General features: G+C 40.6%; 2 protein-coding genes, 1 long non-coding RNA gene and 1 pseudogene across 5 annotated transcripts; 2 read left to right on the forward strand and 2 right to left on the reverse strand.

The window, feature by feature from the left end:
- Window positions 1-5,998: 5,998 nt before the first annotated feature.
- Window positions 5,999-10,018, reverse strand: LOC145213343 (uncharacterized). Of its 3 annotated transcripts, none has more exons than XR_013856820.1 (2): window positions 6,224-10,018; window positions 5,999-6,158 (listed from the first exon to the last, which is right to left on the reverse strand). XR_013856820.1 is itself a non-coding variant. In XM_080081576.1 (2 exons), exons 1-2 carry the CDS (start codon window positions 9,872-9,874, stop codon window positions 6,677-6,679), a joined length of 3,135 nt encoding a protein of 1,044 aa, XP_079937702.1. In that variant the 5' UTR covers window positions 9,875-10,018; the 3' UTR covers window positions 5,999-6,676. The 3 variants fall into 3 exon arrangements, 1 of the variants encoding a protein (XP_079937702.1); XR_013856821.1 differs by having other exon boundaries at window positions 5,999-6,026; window positions 6,102-10,018; XM_080081576.1 differs by having other exon boundaries at window positions 5,999-8,478; window positions 8,542-10,018.
- A 4,502-nt stretch (window positions 10,019-14,520) lies between these two features.
- On the forward strand, window positions 14,521-18,483 carry LOC145213344 (importin subunit alpha-1-like). The gene is made up of 11 exons (XM_080081577.1): window positions 14,521-14,729; window positions 14,859-14,990; window positions 15,218-15,411; window positions 15,523-15,667; window positions 15,828-15,938; window positions 16,001-16,132; window positions 16,314-16,505; window positions 16,861-17,037; window positions 17,402-17,551; window positions 17,851-18,033; window positions 18,151-18,483. Exons 1-11 carry the CDS (start codon window positions 14,667-14,669, stop codon window positions 18,256-18,258), a joined length of 1,587 nt encoding a protein of 528 aa, XP_079937703.1. The 5' UTR covers window positions 14,521-14,666; the 3' UTR covers window positions 18,259-18,483.
- A 1,676-nt stretch (window positions 18,484-20,159) lies between these two features.
- On the reverse strand, window positions 20,160-21,306 carry LOC145213345 (uncharacterized). Its single transcript, XR_013856822.1, has 2 exons — window positions 20,834-21,306; window positions 20,160-20,706 (listed from the first exon to the last, which is right to left on the reverse strand). It is a non-coding gene; the product is annotated as an uncharacterized LOC145213345 (long non-coding RNA).
- A 72-nt stretch (window positions 21,307-21,378) lies between these two features.
- LOC145215358 (zinc finger protein 711-like) lies at window positions 21,379-23,111 on the forward strand (annotated as a pseudogene).
- The last annotated feature ends 1,654 nt before the right edge of the window (window positions 23,112-24,765 follow it).

The raw sequence follows: 24,765 nt of genomic DNA on the forward strand, positions 1-24,765 counted from the left end.
CTTAGTGCGGTGGTTCTCAACCTTTTCATAGATCAAGTAACCTTAAGGACCTGTGGCACCAATAAGTAACCCCTTAGGACCCGGTGACCCCTGCACACAAAAAAAACGCAGATAAAAAACTTACTTAAATTAAAGTCCAGGATTTATAGGGGTAGTAATGAATTTCTATAAAACATACAAACGGCATAAATATTAAGACATGGGCCATGCGTACCTTAACAAGTAAGTTACAGTGCTTACGTTTTACAAATTGCTATGGCCATGAAATTAGGTAAAAAGCCGAATCCTAAAAATAGGTAACGGCAAATCAACTTTTTAGTTCAAGAATCGTTAAAGTTTATTGTTGAAGAAAAATCACATCAAATCAAGTAGGTATGGTACTTGGTGGCCCCAATGTGCCACGAAGACCGAGTGACAATTTGTCGATTAATTTAAAAATACGAATGAACATCCATATGGAATAGATCCAAAGTCAACACATTTGTAACATATCCTTAATTTTGTGCATTACGAAAGAAAGGGGTTACGCCACGAAGGAAAAATTACTTAATGTCTCTTGGCGAATGTTTCTAGTGAACCGACAAGCGTGGCCCAGAGGGCCCCGGTTGAGAATCACTGACGTAGTTCATTGAACAGGGGCTAAGTCTAAGCTGGTTGAGTCTGGACTTAGCGAGCTAAACAAGGTCAACTAATGGCTTAACAAATTTAGCACGGGCTAAGTATGGACAGATTGGGGGCGGGCTAAGCTGGCTGTGAGAGCGAAGCGGGAGTACAGTTTCAGGCGTAACCGGGAGGAAGAAGGCTCAATAAAGCCATATGCAGCAATGCTTTCTAAAGGACTACTTATTAATAGGGCACAAATAAAAATTGATTTTAATTTATCTGAATTTTCGGGACTTGAATTAAATATATGTCGGTTTACCTACTTCACTTTGACAATATGAAGCAAAATACTTCACTTTGGCATTATAAAGCAAAATAGTTCGATGTGGCGGACAATTTGATTTTTTTTGAGAAGTTAACACAAGGGGTAGAACACCTTTATTTTAAACTAAACAATAATAGGAATTGTGATGTAATTGCTTGACAATGAAGCCTATTAGCAATTAAGCTTTAATGTAAAACAACACAACATTTTACATGTCCTACAGTGCAGCTAAGACAAACAACTCCAGCGTTTTGGTCTTTGGCACACTGTGCAGAGAGTAGGCTACAGACAGAATGTAAATGTGGATAAGTGCAAAAAACAATCCATCTTAACTTTAAATCCACAACATACTTGTTATTATAATTTTTATTAACTATAGAAAGTACTGAATTGTTTAGTGGCCAGGGATTACAACCAATTGCCTGTGTAATGTACAGGTTTATCACGTTTCCACAATTTTGAAAAATTTTGACACACCCTGTAATGGAACCTAAAAAATTTTTGGCACTGAAAAACAAATGTTTGTACTGAAAAAAAAATGTTTGCACTGAAATAAATGTTTGCATCGAAAAATAAATGTTTGCACTGAAAAATAAATGTTTGCATCGAAAAATAAATGTTTGCACTGAAAAATAAATGTTTGTACTGAAAATAAAATGTTTGCATCGAAAAATAAATGTTTGCATCGAAAAATAAATGTTTGCATCGAAAAATAAATGTTTGCATCGAAAAATAAATGTTTGCATCAAAAAATAAATGTTTGCACTGAAAAAAATTAATGTCAGCCAAAAAGTTGTTGAATTGCACGTGTGGGCCACCGTAGATGACACATAGAGTTACAGAATAACGTTTAAGTATTGTGTCATTGTGTGGCGCAATAACTTTCTCTGATAAAATACGTAATAAATTTACGATTTCTAAGCTGTGTTTAATGTCCGTTTGCAAAGCACTGCAACGACCTAAACTTGGTCCAAGGTGACAAGTGCCTATTTGCAAAACAATGTGACAGAAACTAAAGGCTAAAGCACGTAAAAGGTATCGGTGTTTGAACGTGTAAAGTAGTAGACTCCGAGTACCGGTAGGTTGTTTTTAGTTTTCGCTCGAATTAGTCGTTTCAATAAATACAACAAACGTATTTTTGCATTGTTTGTCATATTATCCGTGAAGGGTCGCGGAAAATTTAAAGAGATTAATAGGGGTCGCGATGAAAAAAGTTTGGGAAGCCCTGCTTTAGAGGACGCTTATAACACAGCAACTGCTAGCTAGAATTCGTAGAACTGTTCGTAAGGAAGTATTTGGCAAAAGAATGCACCGTGAGTAGTCTTGGTGACAACAGCTTTACTCCAGTAAGTGTATGTTTATTATTCATAAAGTAAATATAACACATTAGGCAATTTGCAAGTAAAGACAAGTGAGAATTAGTATTTAGATTCAGTTTAAGCCAAAACCGATACGTGGCAGCAAAAAGTCTGATTCACATTATGAAAATCAATTATTGTTATGGTAAGTTTAATATAAGCAAGCCAGAATCTCCTACTTCTTATTTTTCCTGTACAATTGTAATCTAACTCTTTGTCTGTATCTGTAGGTAAGATGAAAGAAAGCAAATTATCCAGCAGTGTTATAAAGTGAATTGGAAGAAGCTGTTTATTGGGTGTTTCCTGGGCTGTTTATTTTGTACGTCGAACTTTTATTTGTCGAAGTGTGAGTACTGTCAATGGTGTAAACGTTATGCGCTAAAAATATATTGCAAAGAGATCATATTTGATGTATTGTGTTTGCTGGAGAGGTCAGTGGGATAAAAACGCAGTAAATTATAGCTGTTCATAGTTAAAATGGTGAAAATTGTCAGGTAACCGAAAAAGGCACAAAGAAAAAACGGAGAAAAGCTGGCAAAGGCCCGCAGATGAACCATACAAAAATTCTTATCTATGATTGATCTGTGGTCCGGCGTCAAGTTTCATGGCAAGTTAGGTAGATATAGGTTCCTGATATCATTGGCTCAGTATCAACTTTTCATCCTACCTTTCCCCCGGGTTTCCATTTCGGTGGAAAAGTCATGGATGGCGGGAGATAATTTTTCTGACTGGGTTATTGTTACACTGCATTATTTTCCACTGTTTCTGACATAATGTAGCGTATTACCTCGGTTAACGGACCGTCATTAATACCGCGAGTTCGAGGTAACAGCCAATTGTGCAGTATGCAGCCCAATGTTTTTTAGGCATTCTATACCAATATGCGTTATACGTATCAATCAACTTGTATTCTTTTAACTCTTTTATTATCGGGCAGTCATTGATCCAATTTAGTATAATTTGTACCGATAAAAATCGACATTGAATAAATCGGATCCTCGCCTACTCCAGACATGTTTTGGGTCCAAACGGGTCCGGATTAACCGAGGTTTACTGTATTCTGAAGCTTATAAAAAAAGTTGTACTTACTTGTCGTTCTTGTTTTGCTGTAGATTTGGCAAAAAGACTAAGCCCATTCACTGCTAAACACAACCATAGCAAAATCAAACCGAAGTATAATTTTGCTGCATCCATGTTTAACTTTTTTAGAGTTGTACGTTTGTCCTGTTGTGGTCGGGTTTATGTAGCAATTGACGAAGCAAACTGAAACGGCCCCTGGGTATGAATGCAGCAAAATATAGAATTTGGCGAAATTGAAATCTGCTCAGTTTTAGTTGTTTTTAGAAAAAAGAAATTCTTATTTAATTGTGTAATTAAAGTTCGTTTGTTTCATGCACTGCTGCTCCTTTTTTTTGCTCCAGGAAACGCCTGTGCTTGAGGCTGGATTAGAACCCTCAGCCATCTAAACACAAGGCAGTTGCGATAACGGCCATCTTTGCATATACTTTTACAATTAGTTTTTTAGTTTTTGTTTTCGCTTTAACAGTGTTTGAGGCTTAAATGCAAATTTGTAGTGAAATTCGGTAATTCTACTCGTTAATGCCGCAAATCTTTATTGCAACCATTTGCAAAGTATGATCGTCTCGTTTGCCTCAAGGCTGTGTGCCTGCCTGCGATATTTCTACGCTCAAGTGTTGTCAGGATTCCATCGGCGAAAGCAGTTCTTCTTTTAAAGTTTAATGCCTGATTCTACCGATCGCCTATGGCAAAACCAAGCTATTTATACAAATATTTGCATGTTGCATTTTTGAAAAAAACAAATAACAAAAACATAAAAAAAACAAAAAAAACTTGAACAAACGGCACATGCAAAAAATATCGCATACTTTTTTTAATGTTCTAGGCGCCGTAGAAAAAGAAGCCACGCAAAAACAATATTTATTGCGAAAAAATATGTAGTCTTAGCGGATTTAGCTGGCCGCAGGGGTGTCAAACTCGTGGGTTTCGCGGGCCACATTGCAGTTTGGGAATTATGCCGAGGGCCGCATGTAATTTTTAGTCTAGTTTTATACACTTAAACAACCTTTTCGCCACGACGACCGCATTGTAGATCCTTATTTCACCAACAGCCGCCAATTATCTGCTGGTTTTTGTTTAAAAATTACAAGAAAAAGGTATATCGTATATATACCATCCATTGACGCCCCAAAAGCGCAGATTAATTTCCAACTTAATGTACAGATCATAAGCTCCACAATGTGAATACCAGCAGTTTTAACTCTATTATTACGTCATAATCTATATTGTGACGCTTTTCGTACCTGTTTTTTCGCTTTATTTGCACATAATAGCTACTAGGCTGGTAATACTCTTTTCAGTAACACAAAATCTGTTTAGGGCAGTGGTTCTCAAACTTTTTTGACGCGACCCAACTCTGAGTTTTATGAACATCTCACGACCCAAGCCTGAAACATCAAAAAATGTAACAATTTCGAGGCCACGTCATCGCCGCATAGAGTCTGCCCATGTCAAAATGGCTGCAGGTTTAACGAGTTCGATTTGACAATACTACTAAACACAACAGACATTGTGGCTTTGCAGCACCATGATTTTTGGTAGAAGTGAATCCCAAATCTAAAAACGTTTTCTTGTACGAATACTTACTCATCCTCAAACGCTAATTGTTACATCCAGGGAGTCGAACCGGAACTGAACCCGAACCCGCGAACCGGTTTGAGCGGTTAATTTCATTAAACCCGAACCGAACCCGAACCGCTAATTACGATTTTCTAAAAACCCGAACCGGAGTTGAACCCTATATTTTGTTTGGCGTTGGACCCGAACCGGAACTGAACCAGTAAAAAATGCAGTCTGTTTTATATTTTGTGATTTTTTTTCAAAACAGCGCACTGAAGAATACGCGAGATAACACTTATAGGGCGTGTCAAAAATAACAGTGCACGGTCAAAAATCTTGTGGGGTTTGATAAGGCCAGGAAGATGATAGGTAGAATTAAATTGAAACGAATAAAAATTTGAACCGGTTTAAAAACCTCAAACCGGTTCGGACCGGATAGTTTGCCCAAACCGGAACAAAACCCGAACCCGAAAATATTCATTTTTAAAAACCTGAACCGAACCCGAACCCTTAAAAACAAAACGAAGTGAACCCGAACCGAACCTGAACCCGTATGCCAAGCGGTTCGACTGCCTGGTTACATCTCCACGTTCCGTTTTTCATGATTAACTTTTATTCCCCCTGCTATGACGTAACAATCGCCATGTGCGTTACAGTAAAATTGGAAGGCTATTGTCAGTATGTTGCAATGGTTGGTTCATTTTACTATACAACGTGATCGAGTGAGGTTACTTTACTACTACTACTGTTGCGCTGTCTTTTGTTATCGGAAGGCGTGACTCCATGCGCCTCCAGACAGCACAGCAGGGGCGATCGCTTGTGTCCTAAAACTGTCTTTAACGCGCCTTTCCTTGCGCTCAAACTCCAAGACGCCAAGAGCTATATAACGAACTCTTTTATTCTACAATATGGCCGATAGATGGCGCTCGAGATTACGGCAGCACGGCAAGTACAAGGGTCAAAAGGCGGTTTCTACAAAAAATGTTCAAATTAAGACAAGGCAACAGAAGTCGAATTTCAATGACATTTACGCTTACCAAACTATTAGAGGACTGGAGTCGTTTAAATGCAAGCGATCAGTAGAAGGTGTGTAAACACAGCATCTAATAACATCACACATAAACATCACTTAATCACACTAGTGACGGACGGCAAACTTTAAGCAACAATAATCTTACCGGAATAACACAGTTCGGTTCAGAATAACACGGGTTGGACGACGGCGGAATTCACGTCTGAATACAGGTTTCACATAAATTCAAATCCAAAAGGTTAACAACAAGGTTTAACATATGCTTACCGATCACTAAATATTCAAGTCAAACATTGGACGATTCAGTTTCTAAACAGCATAATTTTCCTGTTCGTTACACAAAAAACAAACATAATTGACCAGTTAAAAAACGCATGCAGACGCTGTAAGTTCCAGTCACTAATAAACACGAGGCGGTCTCGCTTACAAGACGTGATACCAATAAACAATGCCAAAGTTGTGACATCACAATCACCGATAGTGTGACAAACAATGTTGCAGGTGGCACAACACTGCGTCATACACAGGAATCAAGACCACTGGCGGGAAACACAGAAAACATAAACATATGTACAAGGCGATGTAACACTTCCACCCAAAATGTGGGAACAACGTGACACATTTTTTCAAAAACAACATCGCCAATCGCGCGTGCATCGCAATGAGGCGATGATTTCTTGTCGGACAGTTTCTGTTGTGAGAACTCAATTCGGCTTCCATCTAGCAGTCCGAACTGCGAATGCTCGGTGAGGTCGGTGTTAAGCTCTCGTCAGAATCAACGATGCGGCAAAGCTTGGCGATCGGCCGTTGGAGCACACCACCGCTCGTCCGTACAAGCACAGTGCGTACCCTTTGAGATTCGTCGGGATAAGTGCGGACAACACGGCCGATCAACCACCTTGAACGGCATTTGGAATCGTCCACCAGTAGAACGATGTCGTCCTCCTTAAAGTTCGGCTGGCTCTCGTGCCATTTGGAACGAGTAGCAACGGCGGGCAAGTGCTCCTGCACAAATCGGCGCCAGAACTGGTCGGCTAGAAACTGTACTTGCCGCCACCGACGTCTTGTGTAGCAGTCCTTCTCATCGGTAATTGTCGTTGGCATATTCGGGGAACTTCTCATCAGCAACAGATGATTCGGGGTCAGCGGCTCTTCATCCCTGTGATCAAACCTCACAGGTATCAGGGGTCTAGAATTGATTATAGCCTCAGCTTCCACAAGCAATGTCTCCAAAGCTTCGTCAGTCATCACTTGGGAGGACGTAATTGAAGACAGGATTCGGCGAACAGACCGTATCATCCGTTCCCATGCCCCACCCATGTGGCTCGCAGCAGGGGGATTGAAAATCCACGACGTTCCTTTCTGGTGGAGAAATTCAGTAATTTGACACTGGTTCCAGGCTCGTAGTGACTCTCGCAGGATGCGCTCTGCGCCAACAAAGTTTGTACCGTTATCGCTGTAGACGTGAACGGGTGCTCCACGGCGCCCGATGAAACGACGAAAGGCAGCAATAAACGAATCGGTAGACAAACTGTGGGTGACTTTCAAGTGTACAGCACGGATTGTAAGACAAGTGAATATGCAGCCGTACCGTTTAATTTCACTGCGCCCTTGTTTCACCAAAAATGGTCCAAAATAATCAATTCCGACATTTGAGAACGGAGGTTCAGCAACACCAAGACGGGCCGGTGGTAGATCAGCCATCATTTGCTGTCCTGGTCTAGCACTGCGACGACGACAGGGCAAACATCTTCCAAGAACGCGACGAACAGCAACGCCGCCCTTTGCAATCCAGTATTTTTTTCTAATAGATGTCCAAGTGTGCGCTAAACCAGAGTGTCCAACGCTTTCATGGTGCGCCTGAATCAATAGGTCAGTAAGATGTGAAGAATCAGGCAGAATTGCCGGGTGGCGGGAATTGTAGTCAACAGGAGCCTTTGCTAAGCGCCCTCCAACACGCATGAGTTGATCTTTGAGGATAGGGTTTAGCTTGTACACTGCGGAACTGCAATCGGACCTTTTCGGACAGCCTCGTTGAGTCAAAGACGATAGCAGTGAGCCGAAGTGTTTCCGTGGCACATACTTGACAAGTTCCAATTCAGCATTTTCAAGTTCACACACATCAAGAGCAGTGCGTTTGATTGACTGTCTGATCCCAGGACTCAGATAAGCCTTAAATCTGATCAACCAAGCCACTTTCTTTAGCCGATGCAGATTTGAGTAATGATCGACAATGCGATCAACAGGAAAAGTCGATCTTGAAACATCGACTGCAAAGGACCCAGCAGTCCTTTCGATAAGAGGCTTAAATTCTGCGGGAAGTTCAGGGGTTGGAACTGATTGCACAGGCCAATTTTCTTCAGACTCAAAAAGGAACGACGGCCCTTTTAACCAACGACATGACCCGACGAAAGATGTGGCAGGGGATCCTCTGGAAGCATCGTCTGCAGGGTTTTCTTTAGTTGGAACGTACCTCCAGCGAGAAACGTCAGTCAACCTCTCTATCTCGGCCAAACGGTTGGCTATAAACACAGGAAAACGTTTCGTAGCGTTACGAATGCTATGTAAAACAGCAGTGGAATCACTCCAGAAGGTTGAACGGGTAATTGGCAAGTCCAGTTCCTTTCTCATCAAGCGATCAAGTTTTGCAGCAAGCACAGCGGCGGTCAATTCAAGTCGCGGGATTGTCGTGGTACTCAGCGGAGCCAGTCTGGATTTTCCAATAAGAAATGAGCATTTGACTGCTCTGTTCCGGTCTTCGATTCGCATGTATGACACAGCGCCGTATGCTAACCTCGAAGCGTCGGCAAAATGATGCAGCTCGTATGTGAGTGGTGCCCTTAAGACCAATGTCTTAAAACAGCGTGGGATGGCAACGTCACGCAAATTCGGAAGGTCGTCGAGCCATTTTTTCCATTGACATGAAACCATTTCAGGAATATCATCATCCCAATCCAACTGCAGTTTACACAATTCCTGCAGTAGCAATTTTGCAGTTAAAACCACAGGAGCAACAAATCCCAGTGGATCGTATAGTGAACTGACAGTCGAGAGAATTCCTCTGCGCGTATGTGGCCTCCTCGGTAGTTCAATTTTGAACCCAAATTCATCATCGAACGCGGACCAATGCACCCCGAGAACTCGTTGCTGCGTCGTGTCGTCAAGGCAGTGTAATTTTACAATCTTCGCACGATCATCCTCGGGAATCGAGTCTAAAACCAGAGTTTCGTTAGAAAGCCACTTCGTAAGGCGAAATCCTCCTCTGGATAAAAGATCCTTTAGCTGTTGACGAACAACAATCGCTACATCTGCACTGTCAACAGATGTTAGACAATCATCAACGTAAAAATTACGTAGAACAGTCGAACGAACACGACTGTCGAAGTCACTGCCAAATTCTTCCGCAGTTTGCCTTAAACAGAAAGAAGCGCAGCTAGGGGACGATGTCGCGCCAAACAAGTGCACTTTCATTCGATGAGGTGTCGGGGAGCAGCTCAAATTCCCATCAGGCCACCACAGGAAACGGAGAGCATCGCGATCAGTGGGTTCCACGCGCACCTGATGGAACATTGCCTCAATGTCGGCAATTAGGGCAACGGGATGTGTTCGAAAACGGGTCAGAACTCCTACCAAGTTATTCACTAAGTCAGGACCCTGCATAAGACTGTCATTAAGGGAGACTCCGTTACTCTGAGCAGCACAGTCGAAAACAACACGCAGCTTGTCCGGCTTATGGGGATTAAACACGGGATGGTGTGGTAAATACCAGATGTGCTTGCCAATAGATATTTCCTTTTCAGGGACCTCTTCCGCATAGCCCCTTGATATGTAGGTCTGCACTGTATCTACATACCTTTTACAGAGGTCTTCGTTGCGCAACAACCGTCCTTTTAAACTGGCCAGACGTTTGTCAGCCATTGTGCGGCTGGCTGGTAGCGTTTCTACCCCAGCCTTCCACGGCAACGGAAGTTGAAAATGATCATCGCGGTGTTTGACACAGAGTTGCAAGCGGGCCCGAAATCTGAGCCCGAACCCGGCCCGAACCCGAAAGTATAAGCCCGAAGCCCGACCCGAACCCGAAACGTTTTTGAGAAGCCCGTTTAGGCCCGAAATTTTGATTGACAGGTCTATCCACGAAAGCCTTGCAACAAAGTATGAGAAAGAAAAAAAGAGAAAAGACAACAAACACAATGAACAATAGTAGACAATGGGGTAAACAATACGTTTTAGACCAGGGTGGGCATTCGATCAAAGCGAGAGAATTGTTACTAAAAAATGACGGAAACGGAACGTAAAGTCAGGCCCGTTTTGAGCCCGTTTTCTGACAAATACCTAAGCCCGAACCCGGCCCGAACCCGAACCCGGCCCGAAAAGCCCGGCCCGACTTGCAACTCTGGTTTGACAGACCTTTTCATTAAGTCGTATGCCATCCGATCTTCTCTGGATGTAGGCGCATCGAATACCGAGGTCCCGTCACTAAATTCGTTTTCCCACAGACACTTGACCTCCTGTTGGTGCATGACCGAGCCACTTTCATGTATCGAACGTGAGCCTCATCTGTAGCGGACGAATCAAATGTAGGACCAAAGAGTGACCAGCCAAAAGGGGTTTTTACAGCACACGGACCCCCCTGTGGGTCTGAACGCGTACACAGCACGTTAAAGGCTGCAGGAACATCAGCGCCTATGAGAATCGTGACTGTTCCTCCTTCCAAATGAGGCAGGTTTAGATTTTGGAGATGTGGATATTTGTGAAGAACATTTGGCGTAGGGAAGCAATTTGGCGATACAGGAATTTTATCAATAGACAGAACTTCGTTAAGGACCAGAGGCTTTCCTCCACCAAGCGGAGTAACAGTGAAAGAGATCGTGGAACCTTGATACACTCTAGATTGATCGGTAAGCGTGCTTAAGCATATTTTTCGACCCTTACACTGTAGGCCGAGTTTGTCAATTAGTCGTTGTTCGCAAGATGCTGAAGTAGACCTTTGATCCAGGAAGGCATACGTATTTACCTCGATACCGTTATGTCTGACCGTCACCGGCACGACGTTGAGGTAGACTCCGCAGTTATTGGTGGACGCCTTCATACTAGAAACCGTTTGGGTAGTCGTTTCCATGACAGGGTTCTCAGCATTTCCGACGACCTGTTTCCTTTGAAATGCACCATGCAGCTTCGTATGATGAAAGGTGCTAATGCAACCTTCAACGGAGCACGATTCTCGACAGGGACAATTGCCGCAACGATGCCCTGAACAGAGACATTTGAAACAAAGGCCATTAGAGGTTACAACCTCGCGACGTTTTTGTAAGGTCATTTTGTCGAAGTCCGGGCACGTTGACAAATCATGTGACAGTTTACAACAGACACAACACGGAGCGGGAACAGGTGGTGTGTCAGAACGTGCCCTATTAAACTTTGATGATGAGACGTTGTACGTAGCGGCTCTTGAACTCCGTTTTGGCTCGATTGGCGTTTTTTCGCGCACGACTTCGTAGACCGCTTCGGACCCAAACAGTGAATTGGCAACACGGGCGCACCGCACAACGAAACTTGTAAACACAAGGTATCCAGCTTGTCTCCCGGTTTCCTCAAGCACCTGGAAAGAGTGTTCCACCCATCTCTCTCGATACTGAAATGGAAGTTTCCGGATGAGTTGCTTCAACGTATCTAGTGAGTTTAAACTTGCGAACTCTTGGATGTCTTCCAGAGAACTACGGCATTTTTCAAGCAAGTCAGAAAAATCCATAAGTTCCTTTGGTCGACCTTGTCTAACGGGCGGAAAAAGCTTTAACCGGCGTTCGCAAGCATTGGCAACAATATGTGGTTGACCGTAATCATAATGCAGTCGGGAACGCGCCTTTGAGTAACCAGAGACTGTATCCTTGCTGTAGATTTCGAGCTTGTCTGCAACAGAATCTTCACAGTATTGGAGCAAGCAAACCAGTCGCGATTCTTCAGATTTTGTTCTGCGGTGAACATGCGACTCAATGGCTCGAACAAACGACCAGTAGTTCAACGGGTCGCCGTCGAACTTCTTGATGGCCGGCTGAGGTAGGACTATTTGTTGTTGAACGAAATCGGTGTCGGGAGCACATCGAGGCGGGGAAGAAGCACGCGGTTTGTTCATGTATGGAGGATAGGGGTCGGAATCGGTACGCGACCTTTCGACAGGTGGAACAACAGCAGGAGCGAGTATAGGCTTTATATCCATTTTCGAAATTTGCGGGCGTGACATTTTTACGGGATTTGTCGGAGTCTGGGCCACAGCGGATGACCGTGGTGGAGAATACACGGGCTCCCTGGAACAATTGCCAAGTGATGCAACCGGTGGCGACAAGTCATTAATCTGTGGTTTGTGGACGACCGGTCTACCTTCGTTCTCCAACTCCTCGTCCCAAGCAAGGACCTCAGCTTCGGCCAACGCGACTTCATTGTCCCTATTTTTTATTCTTCGTTTGGCATCGATTGCGGCCTGCTGCTTAGCGAAAGCGGCTTGCATGTCAGCTTGTTGGGTCTCTAAGGCGACATCTTCGTCGAGTTGCTGTCGCGACAAGCGAGCTACGCGCATCCGTACCCTGGCCGCTTTTCGGCAACTTTCCGTCGAACCGGACGTTCGAGTACTTGCCGAACCGAGATGGGAGCTGGACGTGTAACTCGATCGAGTTTCGTGGCGACCCATGGATTTCTCGACGTTTACGAACCATTCCTGTACACGGGAATCCAGTTCACGTTTATCCTGTTGACATGCCCGTCGTGCTTGAGACATGGCTTCGTTACCTTCCTCAAAAGGGGCATACGCGGCGACGAGATCGCTGAAGGTTCTTTCAATCACTAGAACAAACTCCTTTACGAGGGTGACATTTTCGGTTTTTAGCATTAATTCTTCAATTCGCAAACAAGCTTGTTGCCAAGCGTATGAACAACTGGAAATTTTGTCCTTGTCAGTGATTTCGACAGTGGAAAGTGAGTCATGTGACTCAGGCGCAGGAATGGCGCCTTTATGAGTTTCCATTGTGAAGTTTTCCAAGCTTGACGTCGATCAACAAGCCGTGGGTGTTCAAGTGTCCAGAAGTTTGAAACGATGTTGCGCTGTCTTTTGTTATCGGAAGGCGTGACTCCATGCGCCTCCAGACAGCACAGCAGGGGCGATCGCTTGTGTCCTAAAACTGTCTTTAACGCGCCTTTCCTTGCGCTCAAACTCCAAGACGCCAAGAGCTATATAACGAACTCTTTTATTCTACAATATGGCCGATAGATGGCGCTCGAGATTACGGCAGCACGGCAAGTACAAGGGTCAAAAGGCGGTTTCTACAAAAAATGTTCAAATTAAGACAAGGCAACAGAAGTCGAATTTCAATGACATTTACGCTTACCAAACTATTAGAGGACTGGAGTCGTTTAAATGCAAGCGATCAGTAGAAGGTGTGTAAACACAGCATCTAATAACATCACACATAAACATCACTTAATCACACTAGTGACGGACGGCAAACTTTAAGCAACAATAATCTTACCGGAATAACACAGTTCGGTTCAGAATAACACGGGTTGGACGACGGCGGAATTCACGTCTGAATACAGGTTTCACATAAATTCAAATCCAAAAGGTTAACAACAAGGTTTAACATATGCTTACCGATCACTAAATATTCAAGTCAAACATTGGACGATTCAGTTTCTAAACAGCATAATTTTCCTGTTCGTTACACAAAAAACAAACATAATTGACCAGTTAAAAAACGCATGCAGACGCTGTAAGTTCCAGTCACTAATAAACACGAGGCGGTCTCGCTTACAAGACGTGATACCAATAAACAATGCCAAAGTTGTGACATCACAATCACCGATAGTGTGACAAACAATGTTGCAGGTGGCACAACACTGCGTCATACACAGGAATCAAGACCACTGGCGGGAAACACAGAAAACATAAACATATGTACAAGGCGATGTAACAACTACATTAAGTAAACTCGTTTGTGTATACTTAATGCAGTAATAGTTTGTTTGGGCAGAATTGAATCACCATAGCGCGACCCATTTTTTGACCCTACGCGACCCATGTTTGGGTCGCGACCCATACTTTGAGAACCACTGGTTTAGGGCAGTTTGAAAATCAAAAGTTTTGGCAAAGGAGTTTTAATTACATCACGCCTGCCAGTACATATATTTTAATGTGGCCGTACGGCCGCGGGTTGTACACCCTTGACTAAAACTTTAAGGAACTGTTTAATTACTATCGTTTCTATTTATAACATATGAATTTGTATGTATAAATTAAATTTCGGTAAACGTCTGTTTAAATAATAGCTTTTAACTTGAAAAGTAAGAAAAATTGAGTATAATTAGATAAAAATCTGACAAAATACTACAATTGTTGTTGACCGTTCGTGGGCCGCATTCGAGGGCTTATTCCACAATTTTCTTCACTGAAAGAAATTATTTTTTATCACAGACAGGATACCATGCGAATGAAAATTGACCAATGGCGTCCATTGTCAATTTCGCCACGAGTTTTAAACCTTTAAAAACTTCTTTAGTTTTCTATTTGACCACGAACGAAGGTGTTGGTTTTGTATTTAGTTGTTTTTAGACACAATTTTGTTGTTAACTCTGTTACTTTTTTGCCAGAAACAGTTCTATTTATTTCTGTTGCGTTAAATCAATTTTGTTTTGTTATTTTCTCATAAACAACCCATATATCAACATGTCTCTTACCGAAAGTCAAAATCGCCAAAATTTATACAAGAACAAGGCAGGCACTTCAGAAGTAAGTATTACAGAACTGATATTACTTTTTATTGAAGTGCTTTTAATAACAATCAAACTATTTACAATCATAGCCATATTTTTTCAAAATAATATATGACACAGTATGTCAATAATTTGTTTTTGACAGAACCTGCGGAAAAAGAGACAAGAATGCAATGTCCAGCTTCGCAAGGGCAAGCGGGATGAGCAAATGCTCAAAAGACGAAACATTAACATGGAAGATTTGAACACTAGTCCTTTGAAAGAAATGAATTTTCAGGTACAGCAAAATATTTCATGAATACAGAAGTTGTAAATACAAATTGAATGATTTTAGCAGATTAAACTGTGCAGGGCTGATTTTTTAAACTATTACTTTCATCACACAAAAATGCAAAACTTGTGGAGGTTTTTTTTCATTAGGTTCTGAAGGCATGTGGCTGAAAAACTTGCATATGTAAAAATTAGCATTTTAAAAATTTGAATATAATTTGTTGCTTGATAAAGGATTCTGCTGATGATGTCATGGAATTTGATGAAATTGTGACTGGAATCAATGATGACTCCAATCAACAACAGCAGTACATTTGTACCAGAAATGCTCGAAAGATTCTTTCCAGAGAAAGGCACCCTCCTATCAACAAAATGGTTGAAGCTAATATTGTCAAAAAGCTTGTTGAATTCCTTAAATGGGAAAATAAGTAAGAAAACATTTCAACTTTACTGCTTGGGTTGGAAATTTGCAAATTATGCCTAAAAACTTGTATAGGTGTTGTGTTGGTTTCATTTTTTCAAACAATCTTATTTTATAGCCCCAGCATGCAGTTTGAATCAGCCTGGGCTCTGACTAACATCGCGTCAGGAAACAGTGAACAAACTAAGGCTGTAGTATATGCTGGAGCTGTTCCCAACTTGATTGAGCTTTTATCCAATCCAAACAAAAATGTTGTGGAGCAGGTAATATGCACACTTCTAAAACTTCCTAAACCTTGACGAAGAGGTAAATCAGCATCCTAGCACTCTAAGAAGTCTGGCCTTGTATCTGCATAAACTATGATTGCAGAGCTGGTTTGTGTACCATTAAGCGTTAACAAAAACCTAAATTTTCTTGTTTTAGGCAATGTGGGCTTTAGGCAACATAGCTGGTGATGGTGCTTCCATGCGGGACTATGTTCTTGGAAAGGGCATTATCAAGCCGTTGGTTAACTTAGTTACTACTGAAGCAAGTGTAAGTGAAAAAAATAAAGTCCATTACCAAACAACTAAAAAAATACAATATCAATTTTATAGGGTTCCTTCCTACAAAACTTGACATGGACAGTTTCCAATTTGTGCCGAAACAAAAATCCCCACACAAGTTTGCCTGCTGTTGTTCAACTCCTCCCCACTATTGTTCGTCTTGTACAGGTTGATGATGTCCAGGTGTGTTTGAGTTTACACTTTTGCAATTATTTTTATGACATCTTATAATATATCCCACTACAACACATAACCACTGTTTTTTCTGCATTTTTTTGAAATCCTTTTTTGTTTGTGAAAACTGCTGTGTTTTGGCATCAGTCAAAACAACTTAGTTTTTCGATAAAAGTGTACATTATTTTAGGTAAAAACTGATGTTTGCTGGGCCCTTAGCTACATTACTGATGGACCCAATGACAGAATTGAGTTGGTGTTGAAAACAGGTGTTATCACAAAACTAGTTGAACTCCTCTCTACTGCCACTGATGGCATGTTGTTGACACCTGTCCTTCGTGTCATTGGAAATATTGTCACTGGCACAGACCAGCAAACACAGGTGATATGATAACTAATTATATTTGTATTTGTTAATTGCTTTCACCTTTTACTCTGTGTCACCCTTTTTTACCTTTGTGCGGCACCTAGTTGCATGCCTTCTGTCGCTTTTAATTCTTAGGACCTAATGCTGACAATACCATGTGTCGAAATGTAGTCATGTTTTCCACAAATGTACTGACCCTGATTTTTTGTTCAGGGTACTGTATGAAATATGGACAGATGCTGGTCAATAGCCTACAGTTATCAGACAAATTCTATAATATGTTTTTTTGTTTCCATGTAATTATGCAACATGACAAAAGTATAAAATGCATGTCTTGGACAAAAAAGACTAAAGTATTCTTTCTTTGTAGAGAGTGATAGATCTTGGTGCCTTGTCAGCATTTCAAAAACTGCTGACTCACCCCAAGCCCACCATTCAAAAGGAAGCAGCTTGGACACTGAGTAACATCACTGCTGGCACACAGACACAAATCCAGTCTGTCATTGATGCCCAACTTATCCCAATACTTATTGACCTGCTGAAGAAGGTGTGCATACTTTGATCTTTTATCACAGAAACTTGTAAATTGATATATAATCACAAAGTTTATGATTTTTATATTGTTTTAGTTGTAAGTCTAAGGTTTGACATCATTTCGTCATACTTCTTTTTGGTCATATGTCATGACTGGAGTACTGAACGATTACGATTTTACTAAGCTATGTTGGTTTTTCTGTATTATCATGAAACACTTTTGATTTTTCAATTTGGTTAAACCTTCTGATCCATGGTCATAGCAAATTGCCCAGACAGGTCAAAACCCTCTTTTCTTATGTCCGGGCTAATTAACTTGTATTGCCTGTGTCATGTAGCCTTTTAACAAAGCATTTGATATTTTCTGTGTATTTTAGGCTGATTTCAAAACCCAGAAGGAAGCTTGCTGGGCAGTTACCAACTACACATCAGGTGCTTCCATTGAGCAACTTGTGTATCTTGCCAACAATGATGCAATTAATGGATTGTGTGGAATGCTAGAAGTTAAAGAGGCCAAAATATTGCAGGTATACAAAAACATAGTTACTGTCTAGAAAATAGCGAAATCACCACAACATATTAGATTTACCTGTCAACCCAGCTACTTAACCATGCTAGTATTGTTTAACAGTGTCTTATATCTGGTTTATGTGTTTCAAATGAGGCTTTGTTATCTATCAATCATGATGCAATAAAAAAATGACAATTTCGCGGTAGAAAATGGTTTTCTTTCAAACATTATGTGGATTCCCCCTACAATTACTTATAGCAGAAAATGGCCATCATTTTTACTAAACTTTGCACTGCACACCCTTTGTCGTTTCAGGTATGTTTGGATGGCATATCGAACATGCTTGTAACTGCCGAGAAGGTTGGACAGCTTGAACCAATGTGCAATGCTATCGAGGCATGCGAAGGTCTGGATCATATTGAAAACTTACAAACTCATGAGAATGAGACAGTGTATAGAATGGCTCTCCACATAATTGACCATTTCTTTGGTGTTGAGGTTAGTGTTTGTATATTTTTCTTGATCAACATTATTGTTATTGTTTTTTGATATATTTGTTCTGTTTTGTATTCGACATTTATTCTTGCAATAATAATTTTTACAAATCGTTACTAGGAGGACAACGTAGAAAATGTTGCCCCCCAACAATCCCAAAACGGAAACTACTTTGAATTTGGAGATGCCAAGGCTGGGGAAGCACCTGCGGGTGGTTTCCAACTGTGAAGACTTTCTCTTTGTTCATTTGCATTTTGATGCATAATATATACCCGTAGACTCTCCTCCTATATTATCTTGATTTGGCTCGTTCTTCTTTACTTTTCCCGCTCGAACCTCTGAATTGTGTGCTGCCTTTGGTGTTGACCGATACTCTGGTTTCGTCTTGTTTTCTGCCATTTTCCTTTTCCGCCATGGTTTCCAAATTAAACTTTGCTGCCAGCTGCCAGAATATTCCAGTGACTGCTAGCTGTCAAAAGTTTTGAATGACTGCTGGCTGCAAAAAGTTTTGAGTGAAATAACAGTCGGTTGACAACATCAACCAGGTTGTCGAAAATAACACTGTAATCGGTTCAGAATTTATAAAGTTTTTAACCTTATCTGTGCTTCAAACCCAAAAGTTGCATTCGGTCGAACGCTTTTTGTTTATAACTACTCCGAATGATTGTACACTATAATAAGGCAATGCTGGTTCACCACCACTGTATCGGAAAACATTGAAGCAGTGTTTCTGGACTGGGTTCTATATCCCCACGACGTGTTTTCCAGGGGTCCACAAGTTACTTCTATCAATAAAAAGCAGCAAAAGTAATTCATTGTCATTAAAGACAAATGCGACCCCTGGAGAGAGAAAGAGTGTGCTGGCGCAAAACACTTTTGGACTAGTTATTTCGAACATTAGTTTTGCCTAGATGCTGTAGTGATCGATTTTTAAGTTAATGTTCGCTGATGAGTATCAAGGTTATAATCGCGTCACTACAAATTAGAAAGGTATACCACCGTCCTTAACCTCCCAAGCTCCTGGGCTTGTCAGGACAGAGTCCTGGAAACTCCACACACGTGTCTTGTATCACTTCGGTTCGTTTATTTATTACTTACTCAAATAAAATCTTATTCAAATATAATGTTTGGGAAACAAAACAAGTCGTTAGAAATTAATAGTAATAACGTTTACATATAAATTCAAGTTTAACTAGCAACCAACACATTACTTCAATGCAAGTAATTGAACAGTAGGCTAAGCCAAAGAGTTAATTGCGGTAAGACTAAAACTGTTATGAGCCATTACATCAGCGGTGCATTTTTACAAATTTATAACACGTGACATTAAACTGCACAACTATGCTCTTGTCTGCACAAATTATGACGCAATCGCTACAATGCAATTAATGGTGGGACTCAAATTTTTGGTCAGCCGATTCTATCACAAAAGTCATATTTTCAGCCGGTTCTGTTACAAAAAGTCATATTTCCAGTGACAGTAACCAGTGATGCTAACCGTTTCGCTGATCTCATAAATTTTGTGAGACGGCTTTGTCGAACCGGCTGAATCCCACCACTGTTTAGATGTCCTCTCATCTATCAAATATAGAGAAAACGCGATTCACTCACATGCAATAAATTTTAACTTCAAACCAGCAACAATTAAAATTCACCCCGTGTTATTTTAATTTCAATTTTAAGCCTTTAGTCCCATAGCATCCATATATGGCTCTGGTTCGGTGCACTGGCTCAAACCTCCTCAGTCCAGCAACATGTGGTGGCAAATTTATTTGTTTTTAGCCATTTAGTTTCTTAGTTTTTTGCAAGCATTTAAAATGATGGTACCACTTGCGTACTGTTCTGTAGGTTCAGGCCTTTGCTGAACCGAAACAAGTGAATACCGTTACCGTTTTTCGCACTCCACACAACAAATCTGTAATTCATTGGCAGGCTGGCAATCATGCCTGAGGCAATGTTAAACTTATGACGAAACACAAGTATTCTGAACTGTTTGCCTGTTAGAAAACTTATGTTTTCATATCCAACGACCTATTATTATTATGCACACAAAGAACTTCCCAAGTTTAAGAACACTTTAAGAAATTGCCTTGTCAAATGCGTTCGGTAAAAATATGTTTCTAGTCATCTTTTGTTTTCGTTTGATATTCAACCAACCTTTTACATACGATCACACCAATAAAAGATTTCATGTTAACATACGAAAAACACAACATTATTGCATGGCTCTTAACAGAACGTATGCTGACACTGATACGCAACTTCACATGGAAGTCAAGTAACATAATTCAATAATTTTACCACGAAAGCATTAGTGCACTTGGCTGCAGCTAACACAAGACAATGCTTTTAAACTAATATCGTCAATTGTGGTTTGCATTTGCTCTCCATATTTCGACATCATCACGTCATCCCTTGCTAGACGGCGTCTACGGCAGCCTAAACGTTTTGTCGCAATTTTGAGGTTGTCAGGCATGATTTGCTGGTCGTGCATCCTAGGAAGTGGCAATTCATAGTGTCCATCGACAAATTTAACAGAATCCTTCATCATCCGATATGTTCTTCTGTCGAAAATGCAGTACCCAACACGTCCCAATCTTCTCGGTCAGTGGGCAAAAAATCTCCTTCATCGCTCAAGATCATGGCGTGAGTTTTTCGATTTAAGTTATTTTTTTTCTGTAGACAGAATACGAATGGGATAAATGTTCGGTCTAACTTACTATATATATATATATATGTATAGAAAGAAAGATCTAAAAGTACTGTCAGTAATTCAAATATTGTTTACCTCAACGACCATTACCTTAGTATTACTGCCAAACAAGTACGTTTTGCGGACCCAGCGCGGTCTGAGTAAACACGTAAGCATGAGAGCTTACCAACACAATGAGTGGTTACCAAGGAAACGAAAGGCCGTTACAGCAACCAGTAAATTGGGATTTTTTCTGGACAAACATTATTTAGGGCTTTATACGCAATGCGAGAAGGGCCAGCAAACTTTACGGATCTGTTGCCTGAAAGCACAAGACCAAACAGTCAGTGGAAGCGGTTACAATACAGAGGTTTTTGAGCAATTGACAAAGATAAATATATGGCAAACAGTTCTCTCAAGCAGAAAAATATAAACGATATAATGTAACGGACTTGCAGCCTTCTCAATGCTTGGCGAATGGAATTACTTTGCTGGTTATATACACACATTAAAACAACCAAGTTAAAATTTACAGAAAAGTCGTTGCCAAAGGAATAGCAAAATATATTGTCTAGGTGAACGGTTCACCATTTGTTTCTCGTAGGACAACAAAACCTTTCTTGTGCCTTTTTCTTTACAAACGCCCGTGTCCTACTTGTGTCGTCACCTTTTGTCTGACAGGATTTAGGTTAGATGTTTTGATGACATGTAGCCTACTTATCCAGTGCGTATTCTACAGTTTGACTGAAATCAAGTCTTTCTCAAACTGTTTTGTGAAGGAGTGCAGAAGTTTACTTATGTCATGTGAAGTCTTTAAGATTGCAGGGTACAAAACGTGAAAAGCTTACAGAGGCCTTTGCTATAAACATGCACAAATGGGAAATTTCTTGTGAATATGATAAAAACCTGAAAAATCACGTTCAAGTCCATGGCAAGGTGAACAGGCACAAATGTGACGTTTGTGAAAAAACGTTTTGTTCTGCATTCAGTCTTAAGAACCACAAAAACACTCACTACCGTGAAAAGAAGTATCGATGCAACGTTTGTGAAAAACTGTTTTACGCCAAAAGTACACTACACTATCACGCGAAAAGAGTTCACAAACCCGGAAAGGTTTGCAGGTGCGATATTTGTGAAAAAGAATTTCGCCACACAGACCAGTTAAAACAGCATCTCCAATCCCACAACGAACCCTACGAATGTGAAAACTGCCATAAAAACTTAAGGTATGTCACCAACTTAAGAAGACACCAAAGAGAAAAACACGACAAAACAGAGAAGCAACTCTATCGTTATGAAATTTGTGAGAAACAATTCCGAAATCCTCGTTTATTGAAAGCACATTTGTTTTTCCACGTGGAAGGAAAACCGTGTAAATGCGATATTTGTGAGAAAGAGTTTAAAAACCACAAAGCTCGTACTATGCATTGTCGTACAGTACACTTCGGATTCGTATACCCAAAGAAAAGCAAACTAGCCTATATAAGTGTGATGTGTGTGAACAAGAGTTTGCATCCGAAAGTAGTGGAAGAAGACACCATCGTGATAAACATACTGACGTGAAACCATTTCAGTGTACTTATTGTGAAAAAACTTTTAGTGTAAACAATGTGTTGCAAATCCACTTGCGGACACACACTGGAGAAAAACCATTCCAGTGCTCCGTTTGTGTGAAGCGATTTGCCAGAAAGTTTACTCTGACGTGTCATATGAAGACTCACGACGGAACCACATCATTGCAAGATATGTGAAAAGCGTTTTAGCCAAAACGCCAGCTTGCGCTACCACATGCAAACTCATTACGAAACACGTCAGTGTAAAGCACGCGGTAAGCAATTTCGCAGTCAGCATTCATGCAAGGTAAAGAAATCCTTTCTGCGTGTTTCTTCTCCATTTAATTTAACTGAGTAACACTGATTATTCGGTTAGGTTTGTTTAATAAACCATTCGGTTCCTAAAGTGCATTTGAATGATGATATATTCAGAGCGTGTAGTTAGAATATGTGTTTTTATCGTCTGCAACCATTTCGCAAATAGCTGGATTTTTTAGCAGCAATAGTACGAGCGGATAAGTAATAGTACGAGCGTCCGAGGCCGTTACGAACGTATTAATGAGACATGTTTCTTCCTATAACCTAAACTTTTGCAAACTGCATACGCCCAGAAAAACTAGGCTACACCCAGCCAAGTTCAACTGGGATGGTGAATGAACAAAACTAACCCAACTGGTACAAGTTCCAAAAGTAATTGTGTTTCAATATACATGGGTACAACACAAATATAGCCTATACAACACATTAACAATACAAATCTTTCTTAAACCGTGTCTTGTAAAGAATTGGAATGAGTTTAACGATAGTTTTATGTGTTGAGTAAATGAACTTTCCTATCGAACAGATAACCGATGTTTGGGACTCCAAACGTTGTTTGTTCCACTTATTCCTGTTTTGTAAAACAAACATACGCCCAATGGCCCTCTCGTTCTTACGTGGACATTATTCTTTCTGTATTCTATTACCAACTCGTTATGCGTTAGCCAGCGATACTTGAAAGCGAAATGTATGGTGGTGCTACATATATAGTTAGCAAGTTCTTGTGGTCAAACGTTATACGTTATATTCTATGGTATTGTTGTTGTGGGTCTAAAATTAGAATAAACAAACTGAAACAACCAAGTTCTGCAGAGTCCAATAGTTCAAGTCGTGACTCATGAACACTCAAAGGCAAAGACGTAAATCATACAGTTTCCAAATGGTCATTAATCGTTTTCGCATGAAATGGTCATTAATCGTTTTCATTTTGTGACTTGATACAATAAAACAAAACTTTCCACTCCATGACCAATTGTGCGCACACTATCTGCAAAAGAACATGAACACATCCCATTTTAAACAAAAATTCCGACATAAGTTGAACTCCCCGCTGGGTCGTAACAACGCTTAACCGATAACTTCTAAACCCAGACAAAAGTACAGGTTTTCAATTACTTGCATATCCAACAAACTTTTGAACAACATACATTGTCATGCATGTGAGATATTATCAGTAGTTCGTTGACCCCTTTTAAAGGCAGCTTTCGAAGATAAAATTTATTCCCGTATTATGTTAGAAAACTAGAATCTTACAAAATCGCTAAAATGTTAAAGTCATAGCAAACTTGTTAAAGACCATGTAGTATCTTTGTAAAGAAAAGAAATGTAAATTCACTGCGATTAAAACTGAAGCAACGTTATCGAACAAATGTTCTTGTATACACACACAGTGCACAAACGAAACTCTAAAAAGCTAACAAAAAGTAACTTAAAAAGTCAACCGGCCGCTGCATTTTTTGAAAGCCCATTGGCTATAAACACAAGACAAAGGCAGTAAACTGCAATTTCGGCGTCCGTAAGTGATTTTGGAAGATCATAATCTACTTTAACCCAGTAGTTCTCAACCTTAAACTGGTCGCGTATACCACCTGACATTTTGTATTGTTGCGTACCATCTAATCCCAGTACGATTGGGTGAACCGAGAAATGGGACTGTTTTGGCAAATTGGTGAACTTCTTGCGTTATTATCATCCACTCAATGAACTCCCAAAGTTAAAGAACATTTTACGAAAAGGCCGTTACAGCAACCAGTAAATTGGGATTTTTTCTGGACAAACATTATTTAGGGCTTTATACGCAATGCGAGAAGGGCCAGCAAACTTTACGGATCTGTTGCCTGAAAGCACAAGACCAAACAGTCAGTGGAAGCGGTTACAATACAGAGGTTTTTGAGCAATTGACAAAGATAAATATATGGCAAACAGTTCTCTCAAGCAGAAAAATATAAACGATATAATGTAACGGACTTGCAGCCTTCTCAATGCTTGGCGAATGGAATTACTTTGCTGGTTATATACACACATTAAAACAACCAAGTTAAAATTTACAGAAAAGTCGTTGCCAAAGGAATAGCAAAATATATTGTCTAGGTGAACGGTTCACCATTTGTTTCTCGTAGGACAACAAAACCTTTCTTGTGCCTTTTTCTTTACAAACGCCCGTGTCCTACT

This window comes from Phallusia mammillata, chromosome 2, assembly GCF_965637545.1.
Source record: "Phallusia mammillata chromosome 2, kaPhaMamm4.hap1.1, whole genome shotgun sequence".
In the NCBI taxonomy this organism is placed as follows: domain Eukaryota; kingdom Metazoa; phylum Chordata; class Ascidiacea; order Phlebobranchia; family Ascidiidae; genus Phallusia; species Phallusia mammillata.